Raw genomic sequence first — 26,380 nt, 5'->3', positions numbered from 1 at the left:
AGTGCGACGTATTCTAAAGTTTCATTTTTGTTTTCACCACGCTGGGTACAGTATAAAATGTTTTCATTTAGTATATTTTAGTCATTATTACGGACATATTATCCTGAGGCTTCAAGAAATAAAAAGCTACCACAAACCTCAAGCCGCAGCCTGTTGCTGGGATACGTCAGCGAGCCGCCATATTGGGAAGGGAAACAGAGGTTGGCTTTTTAAAACAAGCAGTATTTAGTTGCTTATCTACTAACTTATTTAATCAAGGTAATTATCACACTAAAGACTAAAGCAAAATGTCATTTTCTGTTAATTTGGATAAAATGCTAGAAACATTATTTTTTAAAGTAAAACTAAGTAAACTTACAGATGAACCCAAACATCATAGTAAACCATTTTCGTTCATGTTTTGAGTGTAAGGCAGTTTATGAGAAATTTGGTTATTTTAGCAGTGCAGAATAAAAATGTAACGTATTTCCTCTTACAAACCATCTTCAACAAGATTTTAACCCAAGAATCCTTCAGTTTTATCAATGTGAAAAACTTTCATGATTCCTAATCTCGAGTTGAATGACTAACCAATTTTCTTGAGTACAGTTTAAATAAATTTAAAATATATTCTAGTTTTAATTTTGACACTATGTAAATATTTTTCAGCACCTCTAAGAAGCTAACAAAGCCCAACCAGTTTGACCAATTTTTGGATATCAAAATACTTTTTGCAATTATACACAACCAAGATATTTTTTATGTAAAAACTCAAAGCTGAAACATGATTATGCAACACAACTTTATTGAAACTTTTGAAGCAACATCAATTTACAAACAAGAATACGGGAGCTTGTTAAACAAAAAGTCTTCTTTCTTTGAACCAAAATGACAGAAAAGAACCGAAGAAGGGAAAGAAACTCCCATAATTTGGACCAGCAGTGGCAGGTGCATTTGTTAATAAAAAATATATATTTATATATAACTTATGGGATCTTTCAAGTTTACAGGACTGTTGGTACACACGGCTCGTGTGAACCAGTGATTGGGTTCACAGCTTACCTTGTGTTTTGAGCTTTAAATGATTTTTTAAATTTCCAGATATCAAAGCTCGCATCACTTTGATGGAAGAGACAGAAAGTAAAAATACCACTGATAAGGAACAAAGAAATCAGAGCAAACATGAGATGGGGAAATGCATTCATGAATTTTAAATGTTTCAGTGTGGTGCAAATTTTTCAGTCACAGTCATTTTAAAAGGCCATTTCAGGATCGAATTGCTTGAGTGCTGCTTCTCGAAACTCCTCTGGGTCCTTGGCCAGCTCCTCGCTTGTAGTTCTGTTGGTAACCGTCCTTGATCGGCGGCAAAGAATAGAGACATTTTAGGAACTTTTCTGACAGCACATTTTGTTTTCACAAAGTCAGCGGAGACTTAAAGCTTCTTTCATACCCTCTGAAAACTCCCATTTGGGTAATCGCGAGGTGTGTTGAACTGGGGCTGTCCATATCCGGAGTTGGGAGCGCTGGCGAAGGGAGGGCGATAAGCGTCATAACCACCTGAAAAAAATAAAGATTTCCATTTAGCTCCAGATCACTGATGGAAAAACATAAGACGTGAATCTGTTTGGAACATTTCTCCAGTCAGGGAAGTATTTCTCACTATCTGTCGAGATATTTAGGTTTCAAGAGAGAGCTCAGCAGCTAAAGGGGGACTGCATTTTTCATCTGAGTTTTCAACCTTCCCATCATTGAACAAGCTGAAAGCAGGCCTGCAATAATACCTCGAATGATTTGATTAAAAATATCCTCAAGGTATAATCTCTTGCCTATTAATCTATCTATTAATTCGTATGAATCTGTTGGGGGGAAATAATTATATTTTTAGTAGGGCTGAAGCAATGATTTGAATTAATAGTGATTCATTATTGAAATAATCAACTAATTTAGACATTGATTAATCGTTAACTGGAGTATACAGACTCAAACAATGTCCATTTGCAAAAAAAGCTAAATCTTACCAAGTATTTTTGGTCTAGTTTCTAGTGCAAATATCTTAGTAAACTTGAAATAAGACAAAACTAACTTACGATCAACTCTTTTAACAAGAAATAGGAGCTTGGTTTTAAGTAATTAACTCCTTAATATTGATGAAAATGTGCTTGTTCCATTGGAAGATTAACTTATAGAAAGACATTTTTTCCATTTTATAAGTTAAATTATCTACCAATAGAACAAAATTTGAAGCAGGTGAAACTAAAATGCCACCTGAGGAGTTCTGGGTAGTACATATTTATAGACAAAGGTTATTTATATCTTAAATGCAAAATGTATATATTTTTGTATAATTTCAGTTTAATCACAGCTCTGAGTGTGCTGTTCTTTCAGCAAATGTTTTTTTTTCTTCCAGAGTCTGTATACTTCAGTTAATCAACTGATTACTAAATTAGTTGACGATTATTTCAGTAGCTGATTAATCACAATTAATCGTTTCAGCCCTGGTGCAGGTGAGCGCTGACCTCTGAACCCGTTGGAGGCGCCTCTGTAGCCGTTGATCAAGCCGCGGGCGTTTCTGGGCCCGCCGCGGCTCATGCCTCTGCTGTTGTAGAAGGACTGAGCCTGCCTGCCGAAGCCCGGGCCCTGCTGAGGAGGCTGCTGGTGGCCCCCGCTCTGGTCCTGGGCGTGGAAGGCACCGACTACTGGAGACGGGCATCGACAGAAACAAAAGTCACGCGGCCAGTCGACAACATAAAGAATGTAAAACTAAAACTACTAAAGTAATTACCCACCAGCCTGTAGCTGCTCAGACTGAATGTCTGTCTGCTCCACAGAATGCTGCGACTGGCTGCTGAAAGCCGGATTGTAGCTGTTCTGGTACTGGTTGGCCTGGTTCAGGCCCTCGGGCTCATTGGCTGGCGGGACTGGGGCATTAAGGTTGAACACCTAACGGGACAAACAAAGGCCACATTGAGGTGAAGCCAAAACCAGAGGAAAGCTCACGGGTTCATTAGCTGTGATGTAAACCACGTTCTTCATTTACTGGATGTGTAAGAAACCCACAAATACAGCAGAGAGATACACAGAGCCAGCAGAAGCTTCATGTACATAAGAGGGACATTAATCCAGATTATATGTAATCTCTGATCACATTCCTGGATGGAGAAAATCATGGCATGAGAACAGTTAATGCTCCAATGCAAACACTCAGAAAACTGGCAGATACATTTTAGAATCAAACAACAATCAACTAACACTTAAAATTTAAAATCTTCATAAATCGTAATCCAGGGCTCGACTTCTGGAAGCAAAATATTTCAAAAGCATTTTCTGACAACAAAAGAACTTTATGGCTACATCTTGAGAAACAGGAAACAGTTCATTACGCTGTTTCCTGCCAATAGAAAAAGGTCAAGCTGACTATGTAAGGTAATTTTATTTATATACCACATTTTCAGCAACAAGGCAGTTCAAAGTGCTTTACATGAATCAGAAGGTAATACAAACAAAACACAACAAGGAGAAAGACAAAAAGGCGAAAAGTATAAAACTAAATATTGGTGAAGTATAAAAACTAGATGTTGGTTCCAGTTGTTCTGGGTTGAGTTCTGGTTTGTATAAAGTTAAATGTTGATTCTCCATGTTTGATTCTTGTTCTGGGTTGCCTAAGTAATAGACTAAAAGAAGTTTCTCCACATTTTGCTCTGATATTAAGCTAATGTGTTAAACTTATTGGCGACAGAAAAAGGATGAAATACTGTCAAAGAAAGAAGTGAATGCAATCCACACACCAGTAATCTTATGTCTGTTGCCAAGGCAACAAGAGCTGTTTGTGAGCATAAAGTTCTTCAGGAAAGAAAATTATTTCTCAGTGGTTTTTACGTTTTATACGTTTGATGTTTGTGGTGTTAAAGCATTTAAGTTACACGACTTAATACTTTGACATTTACATTACTGTAGTGCAGTTACACCCTGAAAACCTTTGAGTGAATATTTGCTATAGGAAATTTGTGGTCATTTTTTACATTTCTGTTTTTAGGTTTAAAAGTAAAAAAAAAAACATCAAACATTTACAAAAGAGGATTGATACATTTTCTTCTATGTGATATTTGTGGAAAATGATGTAAATGAAAAGAGCACTTAGTTTCCAAAAAAATGAGGAGGAAAAACTAATAAATATTGCTGATAGCTATGCCATTCTATAGTAGAAATTAAATGCAAAAAAGCTATTTTTGTGCATGGAAATTAGATGTTTAGCAAATACTTAAATTCTACATTTGTTATATCTAATTTCTTTTTTTAATTGTTTAATTCCTCTCTTTTGAAATTAATTTTTCAGAGCCATTATGGAAGCTCCAAAGAGCCACAGGTTGAAGACCTACAAATCTTTTCTCTACAAAAGAGAATGGACTTATGTAATTACTCCATGGTTCCTTACAGCAAACAATTGTTGGGAGGAAAATGCCTTTGGATATCAGATTAACAATGGAGGAACAGAACTAGAGCAGAAACAATGACCTCTATCTGAATGCTACGAGTTTTAGTGAATCAAACGACCTGGACTTGAGACAATTAGCTTTTAAATCCCTTAGTAGAGTGCTGGTTTTTTAGGTTTCCAAACTGCTGTGTTCTTCCGATGTCTTCTTCTAAAAATCGTTCTTTATGAATCAAATCTTACTGTCACTACTTTTGACTAAGGTGAACTAGTTGGAAACATACAGTCGTCACTTTTGGAGACTTTCCACTCATTTCCAAGCTGCCTTTTGCTCACTTTTATTTTTCTCTCAAACATTTTTAAGAGAATGACCAGAAATTATCTTGAGCTACAGACATGAACACCTTTTAGACTGATAAGGAATACTGCTCTCCTTGCAGCACCTGGATTTGTAAAACAAAACTGCTGTAACATAATGGGAAAATAAAGATAACGCTGCAGAAAAAAAGAAAAAAAAAAAAAAAACAGGCATCCATGTTTTCTCATCAAATGTGCACTCTGGTTTTTTCTTAAAGTCGAATCTTTGGCTGCACTCAGGCCTCTGGTGAAAAGCTAATATGAGCCTCAGCAGCTTACTGACATTATGTCATGCAGAACAATGCAGACAGACACACAAGAGAAGCATGAGTTTGCATTCAGTGGCTACAGGCAGTATGAGACTGGTTTGACGTTAAGACAGAGAAACAGGAAGTATCATCACGGCCTTACTGTTTGCATTGACTGGAATGGAGCTGCATTGACATTGATGCCACTGCTGTGAGGAGCTTTGGAAACAGGCTGAAAGACCTGCGTCTGAGAGGCAGGAGGGAGAGCTGTGGAGGGGAGAGGCTGTTCTGACGACAATGACATGGAGGTCTGTTGCAGAGGGAGACACAACACACATTACATTTAGGGTTGGGATGGATATGTATGCTGCTGAAAGGCTGAGGCTGGAGTTTTAGGGCAGATTAGACTTTTTTGTTGTTGCTGCAAATTAGATTTTCACTTCATGAATTATTAGTAAGACACAGGTATTTTCCTTCTGTAAATTGTTTTTGCTAAAAAGCAACAAGTGAAAATGGATACCAGAGTGGTCAGATGTTCTCTTGAAGGCAGAAAATTCGTTTCAACACTTTCTGCTCGTCAGGGTCATCAGATAAGGACAAAGCTATTCTAACCACAAGCTCCGCCATGACCATTTATTGATTATTGATATATTAGTCCATTATCTGCATCTTAAGACACTTTCCTGACAATGGTTTGCTAGAAATGGTTACAAGGTTCGTTCACTTTTCCCCCACAGTAAAATTCAAAAATTCAGGAAAGTTTTCAAACTATTCCAGCACCAGACTCTGGAGATGAAACAATACGAACTAAAGAAGCTCTGAAGAAGAGCTTCAATTCACCGTTTTATTAAATCATTTATGACTATTGTTAATAGCATCTTTTGATAGTATTCTACAGTACTGACAAGGTAAACTAAAATAAGACAAAATTTTATGTTTGGAAATGTTTCTCTTACACACTCCCTATACAACCAACTGGTCTGAAAAAGGTACAAAAAATCTCATCAAGTTTCCTGCCGTTCAACAAAAATAATTCTGGTATTTCTAACTGACCTAAAACAACAGAAATTTTATCTGATTTAACTTCAGACAGCGAGAAAAAATGTGAGAACCAAAAAAATGTTTTTCCAAAGTATAGGCTTTTAATCAAACGTTGGACTGCATTCCTGTTAGATGCAATCTAACGTTTGCATCCAACAAACAATGCAATCTTGTTAGATTTCAGTAGATTTTTTTTAAGGGTATCAGAATAAAATGGGCTTAAATGTTCATGCACACTGAATTTGATAAGAAAAATCTTGAAGCCAAGCATTGTTGTCACTTCACTGCTCTACCACATGCACTGGTTTGTGTTTTTTTTTTACTCCACCCAAATAAAATACCCCCACATTTGTTACTAGAAGTTCAAAGGGTCCTGAATCCTTTACCAATCTTAAAAATTAATAAATAACTTGATAATTTCCGTGGGACTGATAGACGCCAGAGAAAAGCTGCTTCACCTGGATTGGGTCGATTGGTTCTGTTGAGGGTCGAGAATCTGGTGTGTGAGAGGTCTGGTACAACGGCGGCGGTGTCGGTGAGACGATGGGGACCTGAAGACAACACAGCCGTTTGATATTGCCGTCACTATGGCAACCTGCATGGTGCTCATGGGTAAATACTCACTTGTGTGGGCTCAGGCTGTACAGAAACAGAAGTGGGTTGCGTTGGCCGGGACTCAGGGTGACCTGCAACAGTCGCACTTTAATCAGACGCAACCGGATTTCCCCCGTTAAACCACAACACGGCATTTAATCGGGTCAAACGTACTCGGAGGACAAATCATCTGCGGTACGTCCAAAGGCTGAGCAGGTTTCATCGGCTGTGCCGACACGATGGCGGGATCGATGGGCTGTCCGTCAAACTCCAACATGGAGTCCTGAGAGCAGAAAAACTTAATAACATACGACAACGAGATCACACAGCAGCAGCGTTTCCATCGACCACTTAACTGAGCAATTTCACATTTAGAAAATAAATTTTATTAATGGAGAAACGGCAATTTAAAAAATAAAATTAAAAAAAATCGCTTTCACCAAAAGGATGAGGTGGGTTTTTCTGGCCGTATTGAAATTGGTTTATTTCTCAAAACTGCAATGGAAACTCGAGTCACATGATCAACAACTGGATGTTACCACTGACACAAACCATGAAGAACAACAGGAAGTAGTTAGAGGATGACGACACAGGACGTTTTCTATAATTGAACACACGTATTCACGTGTGACTTCAATTTAGTTTGTTATGTAATGGAATCAAATTAAAACATTCTTTGATCCCAAAGGGAAATTAAATGTTGTAATGGCGCGTTTTCTTGCGTTATGCGTGTCAAAAACGTTTCCAACGCTCCAAATTTTACTTGATAATAAATTGTCGAGGGCGCATCAGAATCACTCAAGCTGTTGTTTTCCATTGCTGGCCTATTTGTTGGACGCGTCAAATGCTCCATATCGCGGCGCGCTAGACATGCAAAACAAGCCTCAACAAGCCCTCGACATGCCTCCACATAGACTTTGAATGTAAACCAGTAATTAATTTGAATTAATTACTCATTAATTCTAATTCTGCAAAGAGTTATTACAGGTAGTGATGGCTGTTGGCTGTTAAGATCTCTTGTAGCGGACAGTGTTACAGGGAATCTGGAGAAGCCTCTGACTGCAGAGGCTTCTCCAGCCTGCCCCAAAACAGTCATGAAAATAATCATGAACAGTAATTCAAGGAAAAGCTATTTCCCTACAAAGGCAGTGAGAAAAAAATCTCAATGAAAGTAGAGCTACTCCAATATCCTGCCACCCTGAGTGGTGCAATTCTAGAATAAATTGTGACGTTTTGTGTGTGTTTAATGGAAACGCAGCTACTGTTGCACAGCGACCCGACCTCACCTGCATGAAGTTGTACGTTCCCTGCATCTGTGCCATCAGGTCCTGCACCACCTGCTTGCGGACCATGGGGTCAGTCGGGGGAACGGGAGATGCGAGGTTCATGGGATGGGTCTCCAGAGCAACAGGTGGAGCTGTCGGCTGTACGGGTTGCTGCTGCTGCAAGGCACTGACAGCCTGAAAGAGTGATTAAAAGTTTCATTAGCAAAAGCCGTTCTGAATTCAAGTCCTTTGATTGTTTCATAGCCGAGGGATTTTACTCCAGACTCGCAGCTTAGTTGGTGTAAAAGAAAACAGCAGTGATTAAAAAAATAATCTGTCCTCAATAGCCTGTAAGATTATAAATGAACATCCCTAAATATGTGTTGCACAACACAACAGTATAAAAATGTGTTATTTTTCATCCAGGTTGTTTAATTCTCACACTGTAACACAAGTTCTGAACTTCTTTTTCTTAGTAAATAAACTTTACTGAGTTTATTGCATTAAAATAATTCAAACAGAGAAATATATTTCAACGGGCAATATCAATTTTACCGATTCATCAACCTGCTGAAAGCCCACCATCTTGTTTAAGTTTTAAAACTTTTAATTATCTGGGCTTTAAAATTCAGGTGAGCTCACAAAAAGGATGGTTGAAATAAAAACCAGTTTTTGAAAAATATTTTATGTTATTTGTAATTTCTTTTTGAGAAAAGCAAGCAAGAAATAAAAATTTGGTCTGAAAAAATGTGAGATTTTATTTATTTTCGCCCAGCCTTGACTCAAATTCATATATTTCTCTTCACCAATCTTTGTAGACCATAACCGGTTTATAACAGACTTTTGTATTAAAACTAATCTTTTAATTGCGCCAGTGTAATTAATTTTCTGGTTAACTGAATTTTCTGTTTTCATTAGGTGAGAGGCAAAACTATAAAAAAAAACAAAGTCTCTGTATTGGATTCACTTTTTTAATAGACTTACTAAATCTCTATTTTAATTTGTTAAGTTGCATCTACTTACTGAAGAGTGTTTTTCATGTCCAAATGATTCAACTTTGGGCTACAGATATTACGAAAAACAACATTATAATAAATAAAGTCACCTCTTCCTGCTGTGTTCACCTGAAAACAAGCAACAGCAGATATTTCTACCAGAGCAGCTTTCTGCCGCCATCAATGGTGATAAAACATCTAAAAAATGTCTTCTAGCCTCGCTGTCGCGACTTGTTACTGCATGAGGGAGGGAAGAAGATGTGGGAGAAAATAAACACCTGGAAATACTTCAGTAGTTTTTAAAAAACAAACAATAAAATTTTAATGGTTCAAATCTTTATATAAATCGCAATGAGGTTGTATTTAAAAGACACCTGCATTCAGTAGAGGTGTGCCAATCCATCGGCCACCGATCATAATCGGACGATTTCCGTGAAAAAGTGTATGATCGGTGATCGCCGATCACTGTCTCTCGTTGCCAATCACCAAAACCAATCACCTGCCTGTCACTACGCAGCCTGCGTGTGAGTCAATCTCCTCTTTCCTTCACAATGCGCAGGCGTGCAGCAACAAATCCTAAGCGATGTGGTGAGGAACTATAACGCTCTGAGAGCGAATGGGGAAGTTTGCGTGTTCTGCCGAAGAAATACCTCGGGGGTGAAGCACGTCAAAATGCATCAACGCAACGAATCTAATCTGACGTTTAAAAAAAACAGACACTTGACGAAGTTTGGCTACATCGAGGCTCACTGCAGGCAAAAAAAAAAAAAAGGACATCCGGAGCAGCTAGATAGCAGGTAAAGCAGAGCACAGCTACCAATACTCACCTGGAAGAGCATCACGGTCAGAAAACTAAACAAATAACCTGAAAAATAATTTAAGTCTTCCAGCTGGTGGTGTAAGACGCTGGTTCTGCTCTCGCTGTTGGACCTTCGCTACGCGCTACTGGTAGTAATATTTCACAGACGTAGCTTCGCTTCTGCTACACCCACAGTGAGCTCTCACACCGAACGTCTGCTTAAAGCTGCAGCGTGTGACTTAAACAAAAAAATATTTTACATATGCATTAAAACGATCCTTACTGTTAAAAATTGTACTGATTGAAGGTTTTTCAGTTGTCCTTTTGACTGAATAGCTGTATTGTGCCTGCAAATATTTAGTAATTTATGTCTAAATTAGGTGAATTTATTGACAGATCATTTTCCCCATTTTGTCAGATCACATAGCAGCATTTATACCTAAAGCGAAAAATTAACACCCAATCCAGGTAATCGGCAGAGATCGGCCTCATGGGTGATCGGTATTGGAATCGGCAGCAAAGACCTGATCGGAGCATCCCTAGCATTCAGTATTAGCATAATATAACTAGGTCTGTTAAAGTGAACAATAGATCAATTAATTGCATGATAAATTAAAAGAAACTCAATAATTTTCATTTGCATAATTTATCGTTTTGCTCTTTTTACCAAAAACTGAATGATAAAAGTCGTCATTCTGCTGCTTTGGTCTCAACCAGACCTTTTTTTGAAAGAAAATTTTTACAGGCACTTCATAATTCATTTTATTTGTCGTTCTCTGTTGTTGTTTTTATTTATGTTGGATATTTAAAATGTATTCCAGTTCCAATGTTTAAATGTTCATTAAAATGTAAAAATAATTGATTCTTGACACTGCCATTATTACTATTATATTAATTGAAAACAATATTATCGTTTATCACAATAACTTCTGGGACAATTTGTCGTCCAGCAAAATTAGTTTTTGTGACAGACCTAAATATAACTTGTTAATGCTCATCTACAAAACACACTTTGCTTCACATCTATCATTTTAATCAATTTTCCACAAATTATGTTTTACTAAACATCAGCTGTAAAAAATAAAGCGGGTCTGCTACACACCTCGGGTTCCCTGGTCCACTCATCCGCCTGCTCCTTTTCACTGCCACTGTACGAACTGTCTGGAATGAACTGTCTGTTTATGAACTGAAACAAAAAAACAACAAATAAAAATGTTTGAAAAGCATAAATAAAATAAAAACCCAGTAAAGATTTTTTTTTTTCACTAATCTCACTTCTGTGGTTTCCACTGTGAGTACCTCCGTGAATTCCTCCGCGACTTCAGTTTCTGTCAAGTTAACGGAGAACGGTGAGCAGATTTAACTACTGGATGACTTAATTCTGAAAAATAATTTTTAAGAACTCGCTACCTGGATCAACTGTCTGCTCTTCTGCCTCTGATGACTCGGCGACTGGTGCCACTGCTGCCGCCACAGCTGCCGGCTCTTCCTCCTCCTCTTCCTCACACACTCCGTTTTGGTGAGATGCAATCCGGTCAAAGTATCCGCTCAGCAGAACCTGGTCCAATATGTCTTTCAGTGCCTTGTCTAGGACAGGATTAGCAGGGTCAGCAATTAGAATTAAGATTAGTAGCAAACAAAGTTGCAAAAATGATTTCATTTACATATAAATCTGAATTTTGACTGAAGTTTTAAATGTAAGCTGTGTATATTTTTTATATTTTACTGCTGTAAATATCAAAAATATTAAATTTTTAATTGTCATCTTGGCAAGATGACAATTTTAATGCAACTTTAATGCATATGTACACAATTCGATAATATATTTTAAACCTTGTGAAGAAAGTAGGCATGACCAGCTACTAATCGATATGTTTTCTAAAACTTTAAAAAGTTACAGAGGTTTTCTTCCATTACTGGAGTTCAACTCCTGTCACTGGTTGGTTGATTTTTATGGAGTTTTTAAAATGCCCAGTTTGTCAATGATGAGCATGAACTTAGACTCTGAAAGGTTTTGCTGCAAACCACAGCAGCACAAGCGCCATGCATTAGCTTCTAGAGAGAAAGTACAGGAACAACTGATGAGCTGATGATCGATTGGTTCATTTCCCTCTGAATTAGTGTTACATGTTTATAAACATGACTTCATAAAAATGCTTCTAGGGAGAAAATTACACATTTACAGCTGAGCATTTCCTCTCCTACTTTGATGATTTATCTTTGGTGAGACGCTCCAAATATCTGCGGTCAGAAAAACTCCGAGCCATCACCCTAATCTTAGCTGCCTCCACAGATTCTCTAAAATATTCAACTCTGGGGGGATTCAGTCACTTCAAAATCACTAACATTACTTCTGGACCAAAGAAAACAAAGACCAACTTAAACCTAAGTATGCCAAGAATGTGATTATATTTGGTCTTAACTTTATATTACTTACTAAACTAATTTAAAGAGGTAGTATTATGTATTTTCCAACCATATAGTGTCATGTTATACAACAACCAAGTAACTACTTTACCTTCAGTTGTTATAAAAATGTGATGTATATCAAATGTGACTTAAAAAAAATTAACAGTTGTAATTTAGCACCCTGAAATTTGGGCCTCTGTCTCTTTAAGAAACTCCTGCTTTCTCCGAAACCGCGTCATCACAACATGGCTCCTCTATTAACCCTTTAACAACATTTTTACCAGTGTTGCACTGAGAAGTAGCTCCTACAATGAGCTCAGAGATGCACAGTTCCACCAGATGTTTGCTAATTGATGCTGGCTAGTCTGAAGGAGTTGAGTGTGGGAGTCACAGCGAATAACATTGTAGCATGACGTACAGCTCAAAAAGTATATTTTAAATGCTACTGCCCCTTTTAAAAAAAACTTTATTACTTACCACCATAAAAGAAAACTAAGCAAATAAAAAGGAGAATCATTTGGCTACCAAGCGTAACAGCGAGTCTTGGGACAAATCACAGCCTTAAAAACAAACAGAATAATTTCAAATGTAAAACCTTGACCAAAGACTTACCCTAACCCTGTGACATTTTTACACTTTAACGAGTTATTTCCTTTGCTTTGTGGCTCTTCATGCAAAGCAATCGCCTCTGTAATTTGACCCCTACGTCTCCAAATGACCCCTCAATGAGGCGAAAGGGATTGCCTGCAGTGAACTGGGTCACCGTCGTCCCAGCAGAACTCCAGAGACCGGACCAGGGGAACCGCAGGCGACAGGGCCCCTGGCACCATGCCCTGCTGCTGAGTCAGGATCAGCCTGCAGCCCCCGGAGCAGAATGCAGCAGCACCAAACCCGGGACCAAACCGCTGAGCGCGCAGGACGCGCACACATCCGCTAAACCTGATCACTTCAGTCCAGTCACTGCACACAAAGTGTTTTAACCAAAAACTCGCTCATGGATGCAGAAACTTTTAAACCAGCTACTTTCAGACGTCTGAAACTGCTCACTTACAGTCGGCCACAACATAGTGAAAACTGTCATGACGACGATTGAATCAGCAGCCATCTGAGGAAATAAAATGTCCTGCCAACTATTAACACCAGCTGGACATCGAATTGCATCTACATTCATTAACAAAAGCAATTTTGTCCATGTTTTCTAAAATAAATGCCAAAAAATTTAATTAATAAAAACACGATATTTGGTCAGCTTTACTTCATTATAATAATAAATGCATAAAGTTGAATGTACAGTTGGGATTTTTCAGCTGCATTTCCAACACAAAGCTTATCTGTAAATATTTTTCTGCAATGTACTTTTTGTATTATTCAAAGACAATTAAAACGTAAATCTAGAACATGTTAATATTCCATCAGCATAATCCCAGACGCACAAAGGGACATCTTTAAATTTACAGCCCCAATTTGTACTGTAAAAATTATTTTACATATTTAGTCAGGAGACGGTAACGAAAGGCACAATTTATATAAAGATTACAAAACCAAGTCTGTCGGAATAAGCAATTATTGGCAGATAAATTAAAATGAGCTTGATAATTTAATTTGCGTGTGGTTTTTATTTCTTTTTGATTTACTGTTTTATTTTGGATATTTAAAATTTTTCCCAGTCCCTATACAAGATTTTGAGTGCGCAAACTTACTTTATTATGCCATTATCAATATATTACTTGAAAATAATCTCAAAACAATGTTAATGTTTATCACAGCAATTTGTTATTTTGTCAAGAAAAGCAAATCTGATCCAAACTTACATGTAGTTCCAACCACAGCCTTGTCCCTCCCTTCAAGCAGGTCCCAAAGGTGCACAGATGCTTCTTCGTACTGGTCAATCAACCTACGAGCATCAAAACTAACAGTCAGAATCTCTATGTTAAATATAAAAAATAAAAATCTTTTTGAATCTCGGTGTCTTCCACCAACCTCACGCTCTGATCCCGTTCTGGTCCCACCAACTTATAGAACTCATCAAACGTGGAAAGGTCTCCGTCGGTGAGGAGCGGCGAGCCTCCCACGCCCTGCTTCAGGTCCTGCCGCACCGCTTCGTCTCCCAGCCGGTCAAGGACAAACTGCAGCTCAAGGACGTTCTTGAGCCGCCGTTGCTCTGCCTCCTCTCGCTGCAGCTGCTCCCGCCGTGCAGACTTCTTCACCACCTTCTGGAGCTGAGGATGAGGAGGATCAGTTAGGAAAAAACTGGAATGGACACAACTCTCACAGAAGAAAAGATAAAAAACATTCTTACATCTTGTCCCAATGTAATAAATGTCTTGTGTAACTCCCTGGCAAATTCCAAGTTGTGCATGACTTCTTGGTACTTGGAGAGAGCCTCCTAAGAACGTCAAAGAGAAACAAAAGGTTAAAAATGAGAAATGATTGTACAAATACTAAAACAATTAGAGAATGTTACCCTTCTGTGTACATACCAGCTGGTCCTGGTTGAGACCTTCTCCTTTGTTCTTCCTGACTTTATAGTCATCCAGTTTGCTCTGCAATGACAAACCAACAACACAAGCAGATGAAGTAGTTATAAACTTAATGCAAATGATGCTTTTTGTTCTGGATCATTCAGAATTTAAAAAGGATTCTAAACTGTTTAAAGCCCTTAGAAACATTTAGTTTTATACTTCTAAATCTAATTTCTTGCTCTGAAAACTCTTCAGACCAAGAGTTTTCACTCTTCAGAGCAAGATCTAGAGCAACTCCTATTAGTTTATAAATTGTGGAGGATTTTAGCATCAAAACACAATAAAGACTTGTTGTTATTGTTGCATCAACCTTCCAACCACTCAGGCCTCCTGTTTCAACTCTACTCATCAACCCAGAACAAGAACTAAACACTGAGAACCAACATTTAGTTTTCTACTTCATGACAAATGGAACATTTTAAGCTGCAGTTTTTCTTTTACTATTGTTGTTGTTGTTTTTCTTCTAATTCATATAAAGCACTCTGAACTGCCTTGCCGCTGAAAAAGAGCTATATAAATAAAATGTCTTCTTCTTACCTTCTTCTTCTCCATGTTGCGGACCTTCTTGTCGATGACGCCCAGCACTTGCTTCAAGACCTCGGACTGGCCACAGCCGCCCATCGACCCTGGAGCGGATCCCACCTCTGGACTGGCGGATTGCACGGTCCTGTTTGCATTCATTGCTGAGGGCATCTAGAAATACGAAGAGAAAATACAACATGTGACAATGATAACAAAACATTTCACTCACAAAATGTGTCTCATCTGTATCAGCAAATGTCTGGGGAGACAAAATCAACTTGAGCTGTTGTGAGATTCTCACAGAATAATAAGTACAATATAAATATTCACTGAATTTACATAAAAAAGGCACAAAAGTAAAACTATGTTTTCTACCACTACCAAAATACAATAGAATATTGATTAGTTTTACTGGTCCTGTAAACTAAATATAGAATAAATGAAAATAAATGTTCTTATTGTGGAGAATTTTATAACCTTTTACTATTTTATAGAGCTACTAAGTAGAATAAGCTAATATTAGCCAATTAGTGGAGCTATCTGCTCAGGTAGCAGCCACAGAGCTTGTGAGTTCCCAACCATTGTCTTCAATTCTCATGGTAACAAATAATTTTGTTCACTTTCAGGGGTAAAAAGAAAGATCAGATCAATGTCAGAGAAAAAAGATTTGAGGCATAAATTAGGACAATTAGAGATGTTTTTAATGTGCTCTATAAGTCAACTTTGACAGCTAGAAAATGCCTCATTGTTAACCTCTTCTATGAAAGCAGCATCATTTTAAAACGTGCTTTACCTTCTATGTATTACTGCTACTATTTCTCAGACTAATTTTCTAAAGGACAGAGAAAGCATGTCGAACATTTCATTAAAATTGCATTAAACTACAGAAGCTGTATAACAGTGTAGGTTTTGTTAATGTAATATTTTAAATCTTACATTTTAAATACCAGAAACGGGCATGAATTCAGTTTACAGTATAAACTGAGGGATTTGGCTGCTAAGCTTTTATTGTAAACTCCAGTTTGCCAATAATTGACAAAGAAACTAACTGATCTGCATTTTCTAATAAAAACATGGGGACAAAAAGAAACTTTAGCTTATTGTCGGTGCAGGTGATTTTTCAGTTGTGACATCAGTACTGTACAGATCAGGCAGGTTGGTGACTCAGGTTTAAATACCAGAATAGTTTCATGACTGGATGACATTTCAAACGTTAGCCTGAACCCTGAGTCCTTCTGACATAAACAAGAGATCAAGCAGATACTTAACAATGAGAACATAATGCACGTTTTCCACTTGATTTGAAGTGTCAATAATGTAAAAAAATAAATAAATAAAATTCAAATCAACATAATACACTATTTACTAACCATCTGTCGCTTCTCTATTTGTATTGTACCCCGATAACACGATTCTGTTCGAACATTTTAAAGGAAATTGATTTGTCCAGATTGTACGTTTCAGTAGATGGTGCTAAACTATGCTTTTCAAAGCAGCACCTTAAGAGGAACATTGCTTCCGAAAGTAACTGTTATAGGACTTGACGATTCAATCAAGGAAAAACGACCATACACAAGCTGATATGTGTTAAGCATTAGCTTAGATGTATGGAATATATAGTTTCGTAACACAGGAACTGTTCCTGTTAATCAGACGATATCTGTAGAAACCTCGGTAACTTTCGTTTCAACGGTTTGGTATGTACAGACGTCTGGAAATTACACAATAACATGGTATAAACGGATAATTCCGTCAAAGAGCGCCGTAATTCCTCTCAGCAGCGCGGTCAAGCCGTCTGCTTTTGCCTCGTTTCGGTAAAAATGGCCCTGGCCGCACCACCGTTAGCACACACCGAAGACTTAGCATTAGCTCGCCTGGCTGATGTTAACACCAACGCGTGTTGACCACCAGCTGGTCGGGAACCTCTTTTCCTCGACAGCCCCACTCCTGATTCACCCACCTTGTTGTTATATATCCTCGGGGAAGCTTGATAGCTTAATTTAGGTAAAAGGCCAAGTTGTTGTTATTGTTGTTGTTGTGTTGCTTTTTAATTTTCTGTTTCACTCTAATGTGGGATCCGCCCGGCCGGCCTCACCGACAACTGAGACGGTTAGAAAGGAGGAGAAACTCTTTATAAAGACCGAGGTTCCTCTTTAGCGCTCCCAAGATATGCCTGCATAAATACACCAAAATTAAAACAAGGTACGAAAAAAATATTAATGAATCACAATACTTCACATACTCACTGATGGAAAACAATCTATTTATTGTTTAAAACAAAGTAACCAGTTACCATCTAAAGGACAGGTACATTTTATTTGTGGACAGGCACAACTTTCAACATACTCGTCAAAAAATCTGCACAATCATTAGCTTTGATTAGGCTGTGTAGTTTCCTGTAGGAGTAGGCATTTCATATACCTATTAAATATTTCTTACTCATATTTACAATGTAGATTTTTTTAATGTGTTATATTTTACAGATGTTTATCTGATTAGGTTTATATTATGTTATATAATTATGTTTTATTACATTGTTATTTTGGTATAAAACTATATAATACTGATGACAGTATTAAGTGCACTATTTAACTTGTGTATATTTTTTCAAAAAACAGTGCATAGTTCCACAAAACTAGTCAAAGTTCACGTGAATATTAATAACATTTGCTTTGTTTATTTGCTTATTGGGTAAAATTTTTCATTTCTGCGAGTAGATTCGATAATAATTTCTCATGTAAATATCTACAAATTATTTTTATATTGTATTTCATTTCATTTTTAACTTTGACATCTACGTTCACATAAAGCCTCGATATGACAGTAGGTGGCAGTGAAGCACATCAATAAGAAAAGAGACATGAAGGGGAAGTTCAAATTGAAACTTGGCTTGTAGATATATCCACCAATATTTTTTTGCTTGTTTTAGTTTTATTTACAATTTTATTGGACTGAGTTTACAAAGCAGATAAAGAATACTCATCAATGTTAAGAAAAGAATTAATACTAATGTTAAATGTTTTTGTGAGGTCCTCTTTCATCATTTTTATGAATCTATACTTTTATTATATCCATTTCTAAAGAGAAATGAATGTACCTGAGGCATTTTTTGAAAGAATGTTGTTTTGCCAAATGCAGGAAGCAGTTAACATGGCTGCACAGCTATTTGATTGCATTGTTCCATGGAAAGTGTTTTCTTTCAGGGATAATACTGATTAGGGGAGGCACCCAAGGCCAAGAGAAGCTCCCTTTCAGCGAGTGACTCATTTCCTGCCAGGCTGCAGCATTTCAGTCGAGCAACAGCTCAGTAAAACACCCCAGGGTGGCTCCTTCCTCAGGCCACTGACCTTTAAAGCCAACTTTGTCAGGACAAAAAACAAAGCTCTCCAGTCTGCACGTTTTGATGAACAAGAAAACATTTTTACAATTTAGTCGGTTCAAGAAGAGCACTGAAAGAGCAGCCAGTTATTTTCACACTTCAGTCCAGACAGGAAGCGGTTGGCTTTGTTAATGCTGTAACAGAGTTCATGCTGTCAAAGAAAGGAATAAAAACAACGTCCTAATCAACCCTGTTGTGAATGAGAACTTTTATGAAGATGGACATATACTGTGAATTCTCCAAAAATGTAAATATAAGTTTTATTTTAGATTTCAAATTGTGGAAATCTAAAATAATTTATGTAAGTTTAGTTAACAGGAAGCTGGACCTGATGACGTCACTTCCAACATGATCATTCGTTTTAAAGTAACACTTTAAAAAATACATCTCCTATTAGAACAAATTACGAGGTGAATGTCGAGCCTCTGGTAAAGTAAAGTTTCTTACTGGTGACCTTTTGGTAGCTTTTTGCTGAAGATAAGGGTTTTATCGCTGAAAGACATCCAGTTGGAGTTTTAAGGCCGTTCTATCATGCAGGCACATCTGGACTTCGCCTGTCCAACTGTGAAATGGTGACACGGTGCCATCGTGCATGTTGGGAGGTAGGAAGTGATTGCAATAGAGCCGCCACCCCCCAGGAAAGCATCCTCTCTGCATATGCACATCCTTTTCACAGTCAACTCTACAGGAAGTACTGGATGATTTGTGTCTTGCCTGATCTCACTTTCACTCTGTTTTTTTTTTTTTTTTTGTCTTCCAGCTCTCCAATGGTGAATCACTAAAACAGTTGAAAAAACGTATAATTTGGTCTGGAATATAAGTGTATTGTCTCACAGAAAACATAAAAATGTGTGTCAGTGTCACATCACAAGAGTGAAAAAACAAAAACAAAATCAAACTTTACACAGGAAGGTGAAGGACACAGGGAGTGGGATGAAAATTAAATGCTATAATGTGTTAAATCCAACAGATAAAATCAAAAAGCAAGCTTGAGCAAGACAGAAAGCAGAAGAAATGTAAACCCAGATGATGAAAGTAAAAGAAAAGTTGTAACCTACGGACCAAATGACAACTGAATTTGTCAAATACTGACAAACATATAGGTCTCTGATATATATACATATATATATATATAATGGTGGAACATCACTGTAATGTAAATCTGTTGGGCTTCACCTTAATTTCTGACAAGACATATTAAAAAAAGGAAAGAAGTCGTCACTGGATTTTATTTAGAGGTATCAGATTCGAAAGGCATGTCACAATTTTCAAAATGTTATTTATAAAATTGGTAAAGTGATGTATAATATTTCTTTCACTTAATTATTGGCTTATGTCGTCATTTTTAATTTAGTCAGCCTGTTCAGTTTGCTGAGATGATTTATCAGTCATATTTAAAATCCTTAAAAGGACAACGTTTGTACAACAAACTCCTCTATGACCCATCCGCTGAGCTGCTGTGTTATACAAACACAACGGATGAATCTGCGAAAACCGTTTCTCCATTTGAGGGATTTGTAGTCTGGAGTTTTATCCTCGTCAAGCCGCTGTGCTGCCTGGACCTGGCACCCAGCCCCGCCACGCTCACCTTGCTTCTGGGTTTTGGTGTGTGTCCAGTCAGCCCTACAATATCCAGCAGCAGGGCAGCCTGGAGAAGCTTTCAGCCTACATCTAGAGTTTATACCTTCAATTTCTCCCTGCTCTGCTACTGGCCGCTGGAGCCGAGTTGCTTTATCTCTCTCCCCAGCCCAACTGCTGCCCCTCCTGCAGGCAGGCCTGAAGCGCTGGCAGCAGATAAGACAAAGGCCCACTGGAGCTCCGGTTTGAAAAGGAAAGTGTGGAAGAACACAGCCAAAAATATAGATTTGTTAAGGAAAAATTCTAGGAGATCATTTTTCAGAATATGTTACAACATAATGCTGCCTTATATTACAAGTTTAAACCCCGGGAAAAGGAAAGACACATTAAAACGCTTCACTTCCCTCCTGGTTATCCCACCATTTCTTTGGTCTCTGATGAACATGGAAGACAGCAGCTGCCAAATCACAAAATCTTGCCAAGTATTTTTGGTCTAGTTTCTGTTCAAGTTCTCCTGAAATAAGACAAAACTAACTTGCAAATAACTTTAAACAAGATATAGGAGCTTGTTAATATTGATGAAAGTACTTGCTCCATTGGGAGATTATTTCACTTATATCAAGACATTTTACCCATATTATAAGTGAAATAATCTATCAATGGACCAAGTAATTTTTCATCAATGTTAAGAAATTATTGAGTTAAAACAAGCTCATATCCTTGCTTAAAGGTTATGTGTATGTTAGTTTTGTCTCATTTCAAGTGAACTAAGATATTTGCACCAGAAACTAGAGCAGAAATACTTGGAAAGATTTTGAATCTATAATAGTGAATTGACACTTTAATGCATTTTGGATCATTGGCATGTTGAACGACCCAATGACAATCCATTTTCTGTTAGCCTGGTTGTTTTTTTAATGTAAAATGTTCTGGTATTTTAAATAGTTTTCTGATGCCACTGAACTCCAGTGAATGAGAAGAGATCAGTCCCTCACTCACATTTATGTGAATAGTCTTAAATTTGGCACTAATGTCACACCTTAGAGGTAGATGTGATAAAACTAAAAGATAACTCAGAACCAGGATCCAGAATCTGGAACCTGGAGAACTTTCTTAAAGCTGCAGAGAAACTTTTAAAGGTTTCTCTGCAGCTTGATTGATTGATATTGTAATATCAATCAAGTAATCAATGTGGATAAAAAAGTCATCCAGCAGAAAACATATGTAACTATATTTGGTATTTAAAATATTAAGTAGGGATGCACGATATATCGGCACCAACATCGGTATCGGACGATATTAGTCATTTTTCACATCGGTACCAGTCCAATAACTAAAACTGGGCCGATATGAAACAATCAATATTTATTTTTATTCTGTTTCTGGTTGGATGTCGAAATGGTGAAATATATTGGTAAATATTTCCTATCGGCCCTAACAGCAATATTAATATTAGATATCGATATTGGCCCAAATTATCATTGAATCCCTAAGATTAAGTAATCTATAACTTTGGATTCTGTAAATGTAGAAATTCCTTATAATCAAGGAAGGTAAGTAACCATATTACTTTAAATTTAAAAAATAAGTCTGACAGGAAATTTATTGTAAGCTAATAATTACACAATTAACCTTGCAAACGTCGCAATTCGGTTAAGTCCAAGCTCCTCTATTGACTCTTTTCGTTTCATCTTGAGTCTGCTAATTATCAGGGGGGTAACACAGTGGTGTTGAGCTAATGATACCAGCCCAGTCTTTATCTTGTGAGCCATCAGCTCTTCTGGAGGCGAACTTTCCAATGGACTCGTTAGTTTCAGTCACGACGCAGCTGCGCGGCCGCCGCCTGCCCTGCGCGCCGTTTTGCAGCTGTCGCTTTAAGACCCATTTCCCCCCATTGTCAAAGCGGTCGTGAACAGGAAGAGGCGAGAGGGGGCGGGGGAGGGAGCGGGTCCGATGTTATTTAAACACGCCGTGCAAGGAGGCATGCCAGGGGCTACATGCGGAGAGCAGATCTGCGGTCGATCCGCAGGAGTTGCCCGCTGATCGGATCAGATTCTCGGCGTGTTGGCCGTCAGTGAAGCCGCCGCAGGACAGGAAAGGCATGGAGGTGTCACCGCAGGTTGTCGCCTCAGGAAACGGTGACAGCGTCCTCCATCAGCGCTGAGCTGCTTGAAGGAAAATATCATCTGCGACCGATTCGTGTGGGATTTAAATTTTTGTTTATTTGAGACGAAGAAGAGAAAAAACAAACCTACACATTAGAGAGCAGGAGCAGGTGCAGTGCGCCCGCCTGCAGGCTGTGGACTCAGATCCGCTCAGATCTGAAGCTTCTGCAAGAATGGCATCTACTATAGAGAGGAAAACACTGGAGGCCAATGAGTGAGTACATGCTTTATGATTTAATATCACACTATCTGCGACTCATTGTGTAGATATTCAAAAATAACATCAAAACTACCCGAACAACTAAACACGGCTTTAGGCAAGAGAACGGCTCTCTATTACACAGTAATAATCATGTCGATGTCAAGGAGTTTAAGGATCAATATTATTTTTAATTAAAGACTACAGTTTTCAATCAATAAAGTTTAACTGCATAGTACATTTCAGTAACATGCCAGTTCAAAGTTACAACACAAAAAATCAACAGCTGAAGCATCACATTTGGTCAAGTGCCGTCAGTTACACATCATAATGTTAATTATTGTTTCATTTATGTTCCAAAAGCACTTCTAAACAGGTCGGTTTTTAATCAGGAATTTTTTTTTCCTGGCATTTAACACAATATTTTTTTGTTAAAGTAGTCCCACATGACCTGCAGCAGCAACATTAATAACAGAAAAAGTTACAATCTTAAATAAAGAATATAGAAGAATATTATTTTGTGAGTTCAAAAATAAACCAATCGTAATAAGCACATTTAGATCAACAAATCTATTACTCTTGTATTCCTCTCAAAACATTTACAGTCAGGGCCGGTGCAAGCCTTTTTGGGACCCTAAGAAGATTTTAATTTATCTCCCTCATTTAATCTACTTTATGTGTGTAACATGCCTACTATCATTAGCGAAATTTGTAATTAGCATATATCATACTGATTTTATTATAGCTACTGATGCTAACCTTACAGGAGTAGCAAACTAACATTAATTAATTTGGATTTTGAAATGCAGGAGTTGTGCCATATTATTTTAGCTATTTGAATGTAACAGGCACTGAATTTACAGTAAACAGGTTAACAAATTCAATATTTTATATTTCCCCAGCAGTGGCGTTAATAAAAATGATTTAGAAATCAATTTTCCATATGTGATAGCATTTAGTTAGTAAATGTTAAATGTTACTTTGAAAAAATATGTATTTTTATCATGCTGGTTTGGTGCTCTTGAGGGCCCTCTAGTGGTGTGGGTGGCCCTTCGCAGCTGCTTAATTTGCATATTATCACCGTCCTACAATAATGGCGCAAGTCATTTATTGCCAAAAGTGGCTATTTTAGCAAAAAGAAAAGCCCATCTTTTTCTTATAGCAAAAATGATTTAAGCCATAAAATACTTTAATAACATGTTAAGATAAAAAGAAACAAAAACACAACAAAACTAATTTGTGTAAAAAAAATTAGCACTTCAGAGAAAATCAAAACAAAATCTTTTTTGAAGTCGAGTTGAGAAACTACAGCACAAAAATAAAATCTGAAATTAAACAATCAATCTTACCATGCTAGTATTGCTCCGATACTGACTTGGTACCGATATTATCGATATTTTGAATCGATCTGCTCACCTCTGTATGAAAAAAAAACCCCCAATCATTTTCTAACTGGTTGTTAACTTCGGGTTCAGGGAGCCGGTGGACGAGGTCCTCCAGATGCCGCCGTCGCTGCTGACATGTGGCGGCTGCCAGCAGAGCATCGGCGACCGGTTCTTCCTGAAGGCCATCGAGCAGTACTGGCACTGAAGACTGCCTGAGCTGCGACCTGTGCGGCTGTCGGCTGGGAGAGGTCGGCCGCAGGCTCTACTACAAGCTGGGAAGAAAATTATGTCGGCGGGATTATCTCAGGTGACGACGGCGTGACGTGTTGCTCGTTTCTATGGAGAACGTGTTGAAATAGTGTTGCAGAAAAACATTGATATACAGAATCACAATTCTTTGTCCTGAGAACTCTGAATTGATTCAAAAATCACATTTTACTGTCCACACTGGCACAGTGATTTATTTATTTTGAATAAATCTTTGATTTTTTTTAAAGTTTAGCAGCTAAGCTAACCTAACAATTTTAGTAACAAGATTTTATGCACAAACCTACTTATGCTTAAACATAAACTAAAGTGATTGCATACAGAATTGTTTTAAATAAATTGTTTTCCTCTTGTCAGTCATAATTTAAACAGAATAGAAAAATTGGTTTCCAAATCAAAAATAATTTCTGAATCAAATCGAATCACCAGACCCAAACTTTTTGTCACGTGGGCCACAGTCTATCGAATCATAATTACAAAACATAGCAAGGATTTTTCACTTTTGTTGTATTAAATGAAAGGAACCATTTTTTAAAAATTCTTTTAGGATTGACTGAACACATTTATTCTCAGTTATAAGAACAGCATTTGGATCATTTACTTTCGAAATGCTTGATATGTTTAGCCAAATTTAATGAATGAAATTAAAGTTTATTTGGGTGCAGAAAAGTCCATTACTGCACTTTCAGTAAAGGTTTCTGGACAAACATGGTTCTGCTTAAAGTTTGATTATAGAAAGATGAATAATATGTGTTGTAATAAATGATTTCTAATGCAAGAAAACTGGTTTAATAAACAAATTTGTATAATTCTTGAACGGCCACAAACAATCACTGAAAGAACTGAAAGATGTGACCGATCCGAACGACGACTGAATGAAAGTCGTCTTCTTTCTTCACTAACGTCCTGATTCTGTCTCCACCTCCCAGGCTCTTCGGTCAGGACTGGTCTCTGCGCCTCCTGCGAAAAGAGGATCCGGGCGTTTGAGATGACGATGCGCGTGAGGGACAAGGTTTACCACCTCGAGTGCTTCAAGTGCGCCGCCTGCCAGAAGCACTTCTGCGTCGGGGATCGCTACCTTCTCATCAACTCAGACATTGTGTGTGAGCAGGACATCTTTGAGTGGACCAAGCTCAACAACAGCAGCATGGTCTAGGGCAATTTCTGTGGGACTTTTCTGGCTGTTGATGAACAAACGTGTTCAAACCTGAAGAAGGAGAGGCATGTTCATGCAATAAGCTTGGAATCAGAGGAGGAGAGAAGCTGCATCTCAGTGTTTCTGCATGCAAACCTGCACTTATGATCAAATGGTTTATAATCCAAAGCTTCCTTCCTGAAAGCAAAACAAAAAAAACCTTAAAAACTGAACATGTTTAAATTTGTTATACACTGGAATTTCTAATGATATAAATGAACAAAAAAGTTAAATGTCTTGGGTATGTTTAGACATCCTGCTGAGTAAGAACATTGGTAAGCTTCCTTTTACTGATTTTATATTTTTAAGCCTTAGTCATATGATCTTAATTCTTTTGTCTGTGAAAAAAAATCCTATAAATATACTGCAATAACTAATCAGAGTTAAAATGTTATTTAAGTTGACACTGTGAAATTCTTATTTTCTAACTGGAAAACAATCAAGGATGTTTATGTTTAAAGGTTGAACTGTGGCGCCCTCTTGTGGCAACACTTATTTTACAGCTTGTTCATATGAAGTCTTTTAAGAAACTTTTGTAATTTCGCTAAAATCCTGAACTTTCGATATTAACTGATCAGTATGTTTAATAAATGACAATTTGAAGTAAAAAACAAAACAAAACATTTCTTTAATTTAAATTTGTGTCTGGAGTGTTTTAAAGAAACGGAAAAATATGGAGGTCCCTACAATGCAATTATAGTTAAAAACAAAACTATATCTTAACCTATCTGAAAACAAACCCAGGAAAAATAAAATATTTTTTATTCTTAGGAAAAATAATAATTTTTCCTAAGAATTATTATCACTGCTTATTTAGAGTCAAAAGTAGAGTATAATAATCAAATTCTTACATTTGTAAGAAAACAAAAACATTTATTGGAGGTCTAGATAAGTGTTATTTTATAAAAGCAGGATTTCCAGACATTTAACAGGAACTGGTATTTTATGCAGGAACATCTGAGTTTAACATGAAAAATGCTAATAACAACACAAACAGGATTTGGTAACAAAACAGCCTAAACCCAGGAAACTTACAGTATCTCTTCAACAAA

General features: G+C 37.4%; 2 protein-coding genes across 4 annotated transcripts; one reads left to right on the top strand and one right to left on the bottom strand.

The window, feature by feature from the left end:
* Positions 1–767: 767 nt before the first annotated feature.
* Positions 768–17,278, bottom strand: caprin1b (cell cycle associated protein 1b). Of its 3 annotated transcripts, none has more exons than XM_032584001.1 (18): positions 17,121–17,278; positions 15,176–15,331; positions 14,597–14,659; positions 14,416–14,502; positions 14,097–14,335; positions 13,928–14,010; positions 11,118–11,294; positions 10,983–11,035; positions 10,810–10,893; positions 7,935–8,108; positions 6,823–6,931; positions 6,679–6,740; positions 6,513–6,605; positions 5,177–5,323; positions 2,766–2,919; positions 2,496–2,675; positions 1,430–1,536; positions 768–1,332 (listed from the first exon to the last, which is right to left on the bottom strand). In XM_032584001.1, exons 2-18 carry the CDS (start codon positions 15,329–15,331, stop codon positions 1,246–1,248), a joined length of 2,055 nt encoding a protein of 684 aa, XP_032439892.1. In that variant the 5' UTR covers positions 17,121–17,278; the 3' UTR covers positions 768–1,245. The 3 variants fall into 3 exon arrangements, with proteins under 3 accessions (XP_032439892.1, XP_032439898.1, XP_032439907.1); XM_032584007.1 differs by having other exon boundaries at positions 2,496–2,672; XM_032584016.1 differs by lacking the exon at positions 5,177–5,323.
* A 4,324-nt stretch (positions 17,279–21,602) lies between these two features.
* On the top strand, positions 21,603–25,706 carry lmo2 (LIM domain only 2 (rhombotin-like 1)). Its single transcript, XM_032550919.1, is given in 5 exon segments — positions 21,603–22,496; positions 23,957–24,068; positions 24,070–24,173; positions 25,063–25,078; positions 25,080–25,706. Coding segments are annotated over 5 exon segments (483 nt in total). The 5' UTR covers positions 21,603–22,455; the 3' UTR covers positions 25,290–25,706.
* The last annotated feature ends 674 nt before the right edge of the window (positions 25,707–26,380 follow it).

Source organism: Xiphophorus hellerii, chromosome 2, assembly GCF_003331165.1.
Source record: "Xiphophorus hellerii strain 12219 chromosome 2, Xiphophorus_hellerii-4.1, whole genome shotgun sequence".
NCBI lineage: Eukaryota > Metazoa > Chordata > Actinopteri > Cyprinodontiformes > Poeciliidae > Xiphophorus > Xiphophorus hellerii.
This window is presented reverse-complemented; position numbering and strand designations above follow the sequence as displayed.

Coding starts and splice junctions, on each gene's coding strand:
- caprin1b (XM_032584001.1), bottom strand. CDS start 15,331: ATGCCCTCAGCAATGAATGCAAACAGGACCGTGCAATCCGCCAGTCCA. Junction 11,295..13,927: donor GGCTGTGGTTGGAACTACAT/GTAAGTTTGGAT, acceptor ATCCTGTCCTAG/ACAAGGCACTGAAAGACATA. Junction 6,741..6,822: donor GCAGATGATTTGTCCTCCGA/GTACGTTTGACC, acceptor CGACTGTTGCAG/GTCACCCTGAGTCCCGGCCA.